The 11064-nt window shown below is 34.3% G+C and overlaps 1 protein-coding gene across 2 annotated transcripts; it reads right to left on the bottom strand.

Annotated features, from left to right (window-relative positions):
• LOC109355170 (autophagy-related protein 11) lies at positions 1348-9357 on the bottom strand. 2 transcript variants are annotated; one of them, XM_019598167.1, is made up of 6 exons: positions 7529-9357; positions 5557-7204; positions 2867-3087; positions 2152-2365; positions 1714-1990; positions 1348-1683 (listed from the first exon to the last, which is right to left on the bottom strand). In XM_019598167.1, exons 1-6 carry the CDS (start codon positions 8470-8472, stop codon positions 1583-1585), a joined length of 3405 nt encoding a protein of 1134 aa, XP_019453712.1. In that variant the 5' UTR covers positions 8473-9357; the 3' UTR covers positions 1348-1582. The 2 variants fall into 2 exon arrangements, with proteins under 2 accessions (XP_019453712.1, XP_019453704.1); XM_019598159.1 differs by having other exon boundaries at positions 1348-1990; positions 7529-9355.

Raw genomic sequence — 11064 nt, 5'->3', positions numbered from 1 at the left:
GTTCTATTTAGAGTCTAATATTTACCCGATAATGTTTTTTAAACGGTCAGTCAAATATATTTATTTTATATTATTTTGACTTTTACACTATAGTATATATATATATATATATATATATATATATATTAAATTTTATTTATTTGACTTTTAAAAAAATGAAGATAACAGCTGTGATTATTAATAAGATAAATATAGTAGGGGGTTATGTTTGTTATAATTGTTATAGAGATAAATTAGAAAAATACATAAATGTAATACAAGTAGATATATTACTTACAATTCTTAATCTAATGTTTCGTAATGTTGAAAGATAATTGAAGGAATGAATGAAGTATAAATGTAGACAAATATTTCGTAATGCGTGGAAAATTCTGGAAAATGTACATAAATGTATATAAATGTAGACAAAGCAATTTTAAGATACAATCTAATTAAATTACTCACATTACACAAGTTAAGAGATTCGTGGAAAATTCTGTTGATCCCTTACGAAGGAAATTTACCCTTTAATTTGAGATTCATTTGTAGGAAGTAATTCTGTGTAATTGTGCTAAAATTCAATTTTAAGAGCCTAAAATAATAGACATGAATTTATATCCAATTAAATTAAATTAGCTAACAAAAACTTAATAAGATTCTTTTGGATTCTCTAATATTATATAAGGTCAAACGTCAATATTTAATGTGTAAATAATATTTGCTTTCATGAGTAAGGGGATTTCATTGATTATATATAAAAGTAAATTTCTAAGTAGACCTCGAAAAGTTAAGGCAGATTGCAATTTAGTCCTTATATTCTAAAATTATATTTTTCATCCCTAAATATTCAAAATGCCTATCAAATGTATGTGTAATAGTAATTAGGGATTAATTAGATTGCCATTTTGAACATTTCAAAGAAAAAGGAAAAAGGAAATACATCTTAAAAAATCAGGTGACTCTCCATGGGTGAAGAAATTGATGATTTACAGGCAATTGTATGATCACAGCACTATTATTTAACTTGCAGGGACACATGATTTCTACTTGTTATAAGAATCACATGCTTCCTAAAATATGTTAGAACTTAAAATTCTCAAATACAAGGCGATGTCAATTTTTTTTTGTAAATTATATCAGGAAGAAACATTTTTTTTTTAGTTTTTTTAGACCAAATGCTACATGCCCCTATACCTAAATACACAACAGACATTGCTGCTTTCTTGGGACATCACTTTTCTAGTTGACCAAATTTGGAAGCGCGTACTAGAATCTAATGTTAATTGCATATGGATGTGGTGATGACCTTGTAAAACACTGTTTACAAGAGCAAACGTGAAAATATAGAAAAAAATATGAAGACCAATATAAGTCCAAATAAACAACTAAGTGCTAAATAATATTCACAATTTATACAACAACACAAAAGGTAGAAGAAAATATGTAAAAGGGTAAAGGGGGATTGAAACAGTACTCCATCAGCTGTACAAATGGTTATAAGTTCAACACTCATAAAGAGCATTTCTAACTTAGAATGTTGTTTATTTACATTTGATTTCTTCCATCATGTCTCATCTGCCAGTAGGATGATGAAGCAGAAAGATCAGGAAGGAGACGTCGAATGAATAGCGGTATCGGGTAACATGGCTACTGTCACTAGGAAATATTCACAGCCAACAGGGAGACCATATGGGTTTGTAGTTGATCCTGAACTCAAGGTCAACCGGTCAGTCGCCATGTCAGAGGTCAACTTATCTGCTCTTCCATGCTCCGGCCGAGCAGAAGTAGGAGGCAGCACCTTCACAGTCTGGCGTTCGATATGCACAATTTGTCCGACAATGTAGTTAGGTCTGGTTGGAAGATGGTCTGCAAAGAGGGCCACCGATTCAGTAGATAAGTAGTAGTTAGAGCAGTTCCTAGTAATTGCTTCATAATGCCCAGCTGAAGTGAGCACAAAGGCAGCAATCTCATGAACTTCAAGGCAACCAAAGGAAATCTTCTCTTTATTAGCCTGTAGCAACAGTCAAGAGTTTAGAATTGTTAGAACTAGCATCCTGTTATATGCAGTTATAACAAACCACCCATGCTACTAAGTAATAATCAGATGTTAACACATGCTGTTAAAAAAACAACAAAACTAGAACTAGCATGAACACAAGGACAATAAATTACCTGCTTCTCAAGTTGATGCTTATTGTAATAAGTTTTGACCTGATCTATTTTGTCCTCCAATTCTTTCCGAAGCTGTTCATTCGTACTTTCCATTCTTGTGTACTTCTCAAGCAGCTCTTTACGGTGCCTAGAAAGGAAACCAACTTTATCGGCCAACACACGAATACACTTCCGGAACTCAGCAATATCATCATCATCCTTGTCATTAGCAGAACTGAAAAAAGAGAGTTTCATCCTTCTTGTCACAGTTCATGAATAAACTAGTTTACCACTGCAAAGTAAATCAGTCTAACACTATAATAGCTTAGAATCTGCTGCTCTATTTGATACACAACCAGAAAGGAGCATCTTCGGGCGTTATTCATTATGAGTCAGTCAGTCATCATGTATGACACAATCCCTCCCCAAAAAAAGGAAAGCATGCAAAGGAGGCAGGAGCTGCTTACTTAATGTATACATAGTCAATCTAATGAAATAATTGCAAAATTAACTTGTTATAGACGATTTTATAAGCATCAAATAGCATTAACTGAATATAAGTACTACCAAATGTATGTATGCTATACTTCTATTGAGGAAGTGAATTGTTAATTTCATCACTATCAATCTAACACCATAAAACCTTTTTCTTTACCAAGTGGGAGTGGATGTCATTTTTACTGCCGAGAGGCCCTAATGATGTAACTACTTATAGGTAGTCATGTAAATAACTTACTTGGCTAAGGATTGTGACAAAATACTCAGGGAATCTGCAAAACCAGCCACACCACCAGGAGAATAAACACAGGTCTTGAGTCTTTCAAATAGGCTGCGCATTTTAATAACTGATCCACGCAGTAAACTATACTCTGAGGCCCTCCTATCAGCAGAACTCTTTTGCGTTTGAGCTTCCTCTCTTGCCTCATGTAAACAATTCTCTAGGTGAGCACAATTCATCTGTAGTGAAAGAGGTTTAACATTAGAAATATAAAAGGCCAGCACTAAAATGTCCACCACAACAATTAGGAAAACCAATGAATATTTCCCTTATGGATAAAAAATTCAATTATGTTAGTTAGTCTTCATCCCAGATCCCCTTCTAATCATACACAAGTTATAGATGCCCAATTCTTAATCAACCATATCAATTCACCTTCACATCACAACTCCCCAGGCCAGGCCCAAAAGGTAGGCCAGAGGGGCAATGGCCTAGGTCTCATGATATTAGGGGGCCAAATTTTTATTGCACCAACGCTTACTACAGTCATAGTAAACATACTTTCTTAAGCAGTTAGGCTCCCACTTAGAGGGTGAGCTTAATGCAATGGTACGGATATTGTTTAGTGACGGTGAGGTTATAGGTTCAAATCCTGAAAACAGCCTCTCCACTTGTAGGGTAAGGTTGCATACATTTACCCTCCCCAAGTCTCATGCACTGCACTGGGCCACCCTTTTAAGCAGTTAACAAGATGCAATTGTGGTACGTTTACAAATTGCTTCATTGCTAGTCTAGAGATACTGTCTTTGATTCTCAGCACTATGGTATTCCCCCTTTCTTTTGTTAGAACTTAAATTATTAGAGAATTGATCCAGTGTTGCCCATGGCAGATGGTGGCCCATGGCGGTTGTCAAAATTCAGCCATGAAGGCGTTGCGGATGGCGTTGCGGGAAAATAGCGGACATCATAATGGCGGTTGACAAAAAATAAATAAAAAATATAACATAATAGGAAAAATAAAATAATAATACAATAACATAAAAATCAAAAAATAACATAAAGTTTATTAAAAATCAATAAGTATTAATGTCTCATAACATCATAAGATCGGTAAAAAGTAAAATAAACAATACTAAGAAGTATTGTAAAGAGCCACAACTAAAAATCAAAGCAAAACACAAATATAAAATGTAAAACATTCATACCGTGTGTTATCCTATTTTTGGAATACATTGTGCTACTGTTAAATAATTGTTTTAAATTTGTATATAAAATAAACTGGTAAAAAAAGTAAGCTGTAAAAAAAAAAGAAGTAAACTAAAAATTAAACTGAAAAAAAGTGGGAAAAAAGTAATCTTGAAAAAAAAAATGAACTGGAAAAATATATATTTTGAAAGTAAATAAAAAAACAAAATTAAAAAAATGGAATGAAAAAGAGATAAAGAAATGAGAAAACAAGAAACAAGAGAGAAAGAAAAATAGAGAAAGGGAAAATGCAATGAAAAAGAGTTAAGAAACGTGATTGTGGCGGCGGTAGTCGATGCAACGCACAAAAGAGAACTCAGTTTTGAGAGATAGAGACAATAAGGAGAAGAGACAAAAATAGAAAGGGGTTAGGATTTTAATTTTTAACCCATAAATGGGCCCAAAAAAACCATCCCAGCCCAATTTAAAAAAAAAACTAACCAGCAAGCCAAAATGCCGCCATTACCGCCATGGTGGCTTTTTCAAGCAAAAGGCGGACACGGCCATATGGCAGGATTTCCCAAATGGCTAATAGTGGTACCCGAAAAACGCCACCGCCATCCGCCATGGCCGCTATTGGGCAACACTGAATTGATTTGCCATTCAAAAAATTCATTCATTTAACGACCACTAGGCTAAAGCAAATAATAACGTAAGGATTACCATGATAAAATATATAAAGATACATAAACATATATTCTTAAAAAAAAGTTCAAAGCAAAAATTTCAGTTTGTTTCCTTTTTTTGCTGGAATTGTTGCAAAAATTTACATCAAACTTAGAATATACAAATTTTTTACTTTTGTTCAAACGTTGGTGTTAAAGTTTTGCATACTTAAAAAATCATAAATTTAGAGGGCCATTTATATTTAGCCCTAGGGCCCAAAGAATCTTAGGACTGGGCCTGCAATTCCCTACCAAATATAGACAGAAGAATAAATAATGAACCTTTATTTGGATGGGGCATTTACCAAGAAACCGATTCAAGCCAATAGATTCTCAAAACGTGTCTACAGAAGACTATGCCCCTATGATCTTAACTTTTCTATTGTAAACTAGCCACAGGTCAACCAAACGCAACTTCGCTCAGGCTAGCATGCAGTCAAATAGAAATGCTTATGAAATTCATTATTAATACTGCACCTATTATCATCTAAATGGATCTAAAAAATGAAACACTAACAAAGATATGGGTGTTGATAGTGGAGGCTATGGGAAGATAACAAAAATATTAATTTCGTTCCATGGTCTTTGACATAATAATTTGAGCACTCTTCAGAAGAAATGGCAGAATACACGTGTTAGATTGAGGATAAAAAACAGAGTCAGGAATTGGAAAATGAGATTAATGTAATAAACATAAAGAAAATAAGCAACAGTTTAGGAGAATAAAGCAACTACTTTTCAGAAAATTAGAATGCAACAGTACAATGATATGCATCTGAATCAATTCCACACTGTTACCTGAGATTCATCAAGTAGTTTTTGATTTGCTTCCAACTCCCTCCTGAGCACAGCAACCTCTTCCAAATAAGCTTTGAGCTTGCCTTCAGTTTCATTCAATTCATTTGACTTGTCTGCTAGTGCCCTTCGTAGTTCCAATAACTTATCATCGTTTACTTTGGAATCCAACTCTGGACAAACAACTGATGCACATGGTACAAGATCATGTGATACAGGCATGCTCTCAGCAGTAGAACTGTTTGTTAGTGACATGCCTGATTGTCCGACTATCTTATCTTTCTTATCCTTATGAACACTTTGCATTTCTTCACGATGATGCTCCATCATAGATGAATCCAACATGTTTTCATCCACCCCATCTAAACTATTACCTGCATGTTGTGTAAATAGACCAAGTTTTGCATCCAAGGAACTTGAGATGCATGAAACCTCATCCATGGGCTCAGAAGTAGAAAGGCAAGGTATATGAGCTTCACCACTTGCATATTCCGACTTACCCTTCTCAACCATAAGGGGAAAGCCAGCCACATCATTTACAGCGGATATCTTCTGCCCCTGATCATACTGATCAGACAATTTCTGCTCCAATTCTTGAATACGTTTCTCATAGGAGACACACTGCAGCTGCTTCATCTTAAGCATGGACTGAACATGATTAACATATTCATCTTTCAAATGCAAGGCTTCAGCTGTCTTCTGTGTGGCATTCTTCAGTATCTTATCCACACTTTCATCATCCAGTGACTCGTACTCAATCTCAGGGAAGAGAGAACATATTAAAGCTATTCTAGAAGCAAGCTCAGCTTTCAGTTTTGCATTCTCAACTTCCATCTTGGTAGTTCCAGCAATTTCTACCAACTCACTATCATCAAGGAGGTCCTCAGAATCATATCTATCAATTGAGTCAGCAGTAATATCTGCAGCTTCAGCTGAGTGAGAGCTATCACTACCCAAAGCAGATGAACCTTTAAAGCTTCCATGTTTCTCCAACTTGGATGTTATTCCTGCTAGATACTCAGGAGCATAGCGGTCTACATCTGATATGTCAATATTAAGCAAACCAACATCAAAAGGAGCTATATTAACATCACATTGGTTAGGAGTATCAAACAATCCCATAGATGTTAATACATCTCTAGGTATGCATGAACTATGTGCTCTCAGAAACTCCTCCCGTCTCCTGACCTCAACCTCCCTCTTAGTAGCAAGCCTTTCAGCCAGTTGCCCAGCCATACCCATGTACAGCTTCATAGAAGCCTTTCGTCTCACTATTTCTGCAAGGCAAGCTCTGTATGCAGGACCAATGCCATGGAACAACTTTAAATCCATAAATAAGCCGTCCTGACGTGCCATTGCCTCTTTAAATACAGGGAACTGTAGCTTTTGATCTTTGATGAGGTAAGAAACATAAGTTATGCTTTTCATGTAATTGTGAACGAAGAGGTTCATTTCATTCTTCTTTTCCTTGCAGAAGTCAAGTAGCTTAGAAATAGCATGATCACAAGCCTGCATCTTAGGCAAGTGATTTTTGTCATGAACATCATACATAGGACCCAAGGCTGACACTGCATCATGAGGTCGGAGTGAGGAGGACAATTGAGAGGATAAACAATCATCCACCAGCTTCTTTACAGTGTTAACATCTTTGCTGCAGAAATCCACATAAAGTGTAATTTATGAGCTGTGCTGATATTGTGAAAGTACCTCATAAGATAAGAAGTATAAAATTGTGGAATGATAAGTATAAATTGAACTACAACAATCAATGAGTAGAGCAAGTAATATCTAGAACCAAGCACAACCCTATATCATTTTCCTTGCTTGGTCTAAAAATTAGAACAGAAAAGTCTCAACTGTACAAGCTTCACTATCGTCATATAATGGACCAGGAGTTTGTAGAAATCCATTAACCTTGAACGTTTCATCAACACGTAATAAAGATGGCACACAATTCAAAATAAAATAAGCTAACCTCAGAGATTGCAATATACTGTTCTGCTCATTTATATATCTGTGATGTTCTTTAATTGCTTGTTCTAAATTCTTGATAGGCAAGAAAGCCCTGGTGGACAACAATTCCTCAACTCGATGCTTCACTTCCGCAAAAGTTTGCTTAAATTGTGAAACTTTATTCTCAAACTGCTTGTGGGAACTGGCACAATTTTCCACTGACTTGCGCAATTGGTCTTCCTTCACCAAATCCAGTAAGCATTTGCGATTAGCAGTTTGTAAAGCAGGATGAAGTTTGACAGATCTTAGTTTTTCAACATCCTTCCCAAAATTCACCACAAGATCGGAATGTATCCTATGTTGCAGCATATAACGTTTCATAAAGTCCCCATAGTTCTGGTTAATCATTCTGTAGTACTGATCTAAATTACCCCTTGCAACTTCAACTGCTCTTTCTTGAACCATTTGTTCTCTCAAAAGTCTCCCACAATGCTCATATTTCTTAATGGTACTAGTATAAATTTTGTTCCCTTTATCATAATGGTACCTGAATTGCCGCTCATAAGAAGGCAAAGCCTTCAAAGCAGGATCCAGAGCATCATCTAGAGGGTGCAAATCATGGTTGGAAGATGGTGATGGAGGCTCCGAACAACTTGGAATATCAACTTGCTCAGGTGGTGGAGGTGGTGCATTGTTCTGAAGCCTTGCTTTATTGAATATGAACAGTTCCCTTCCATCAGATGGAAGCTTATATGCAGAAAGCGGCCGCTGTGGCTCGAGTTTCAAATCCAAGCAAAGAACAAGCTGATCACTGAAACTAATGCCAGTAACCGATTCAATGTACCTCATAACTGCCTCAACAAGCATGTTTTCATCACAATTTAACTCAATTGAGTGTCCATTCTCAGCAATACGAACCATAAGCTGGCCCTCATGGACCAAGCTTCCAGTGATGCTGGAACTCATCTTATCCAATTCTCCACCACTAAGCCTCAATCAACACAACAACACCTTAATAACAAATCACTTTCTTCCAAACACAAAAAAAAACAGCTTCCACCAAGACCAAATAAAGGGGTTACACTAAAATCAAAATCTGAGCAATAGCTGAAACTGAAACACCACACCACCAAACAATTCTCTTCTTTTTTCGAGCACACAAGCTTTTACCACAAAAAGGAAACTTTTTTCGATTTTGAACCTAATAAGTGCTCAGACAACTGAATCCAGAAACGAGACAAGCCATCAGCATCACCAGACAAAAACAAAGAAACCTTTTACGACAAAATTATAGCGCAGTGCAACAATATTCAACTTCCCACATACAAAACATAAAAATTGAATAAAAATCACGAATTTAAATTCGGATCCTGCCAAAAACCCTAGTTAAAAGAAACCCAAGTGAAGAAAAAAGACCAAAAAACGAAGACAACAGTGAAAACGCGGTTTATAGAAAAGGAGAGAGAGAATGAACAGCACGAAACAGTTGAATCCAGCAAGTGACAGAACGGAATTGAAAAAATTGAATTATTCAAATTAGGAATTGGGAAAAGGGGTAAGGCGAAAATGAAGGAATGGTTAGAATATATTACGTGAAGATTATGAATCTATGATTCTCTCTCTTAAGAAATAAGAAGAACAAAGTTAGATCGTTACGGAACCTAGCTTCGATGATTTCTTATGAATCAAAACAATAATATCGCATAACCCTTTCTTTCTTTTGCTTCTATCTATTCTTCTTCTTCTTTTTCTTCTTTGCTTTGTTTATTGGGAAATTACAAAGAGAACCCTTCTGTGGGAAGCAACACTGAACCGCTTTCTCTCTCTATCTCCGTTCTGTTATATTGAGATGATGAGTGAAGGAATAAGTCAATAAACTAAAGTATTATTTGCTGGAATAAAAGCTTTTTACCTCCAATAATACTTGCTTATAATATTATTTTGGGATTTTCTATCATGTTTTCGTGTTATTTAAACAAATATTGTGTGCCGGTTCATGTTAAGGGTGTTTGTGTAATTAACGTGTCTTGGGGAAATGGTGTGTATCTCGTTGGGGTTTGAAGTTTGAACAAACCTTGAGTAAATTCAGGTTGAAATTGGTTGGATTTTGCCTTAAATATATCAAACTTATATAATATATAAAGTTTATTCGGATAACTGCTCGAATCAAACTTAATTAATGTTTATGAATTGTTTGATTTTCCTCAAATTTTAGTTCAAATTCAGCTCATTTAATTTATAAATCAAATTTGTTGAACTAAATAACGAGTGAAGTTTCGAAAGAAACATTAGATTCATTATCAACCCAACTTATTGTACACTTCTCATGCTCCACGTCCTATCATATTGCTCTCTTGTCTTGGTGAGTAAGTGGACCCTTAGTTTCTCATCTTTAGCCCAATCTTATATTTGGTTTAGTTGATAATGCAACCGATGAGAATTTAAATGTAATATATAATTAATATATCATTAATCATTTAAGTATTACTTTTCTGAAAAATCGATAATAATTAAATATAAATTATAGATAATACATTAACAGTGTATAAAACTTTCTTATGCATTTTTTTTTTTCATTTACTTTTCCATTTTTGGTTGCAATGTGAAAATGGGAGGAAAGGAAAAACGAAATGGGGTTATGACACCAAATCTACTTTCTATGTTGCGGAAAATGTGCTGAAAATGATTTACCTTTATACCAAGTATCAACTATATATACTACAATTAAATTTTAAATTATTATACATGCTTATCTTGCACGAGTTAATTATACATTTATACACTACACGCACCAAGACAAATATCTCTCGCTTACATTTAGAATGACGTTGTATAAGCGTACCTTGATTATATTAATCATTACCCATTGGAAAGAAAAGTAACAATAAAATACAAGATTAGAGTAAAAGACTAGTTTAAAATTATTAAATATGAATTATATTAGTCATTCTTAATATTTTTATGATTGTTGATGACTGTACACAACTTTTAAATATTAGTTTAAATTGTTTTTCCTGATATCAAATGATACAGATGAATGTTAAAATTTGTAAGAATGAAAGATGATATTCATTGGTGATTTTATTTTTCGGAGATACCAATAAAGTTATTGCTCCTAAATCAAAAATCATGGATTGAATAAACTTGGGTATATTTATAATAAAAAACTATAGTAGTGAGGTTGGAAGAAGTTAGCAGTCATATAAGTAAATCATCTTTGAAATCAATCCATTTTGCCAAGTTTGGTTTAAAAGAAGAGTGTGATATATATATATATATATATATATATATATATTTACAGCATAAAAATTTATACATAATTAGTGTGTCATTTATCATTCATTTGAATTATTATTTTTTTGAAATGTTAACGATAAATAAAAATAAATAGTGGATAATACAATGACAGTGTAAAAAACTCTTACACTATACCATATATATCTTTTCTCTTAAAAGAATATATAATTTTGGGAAACTGCTATCGTTGTCTATAGGGTGAGCATAGCTCAATAGGGTTGGATAAAGTTTGTCATTTATAAATTCCTAAATATTCATAAT

Source organism: Lupinus angustifolius, chromosome LG01 (assembly GCF_001865875.1).
Source record: "Lupinus angustifolius cultivar Tanjil chromosome LG01, LupAngTanjil_v1.0, whole genome shotgun sequence".
NCBI lineage: Eukaryota > Viridiplantae > Streptophyta > Magnoliopsida > Fabales > Fabaceae > Lupinus > Lupinus angustifolius.
This window is presented reverse-complemented; position numbering and strand designations above follow the sequence as displayed.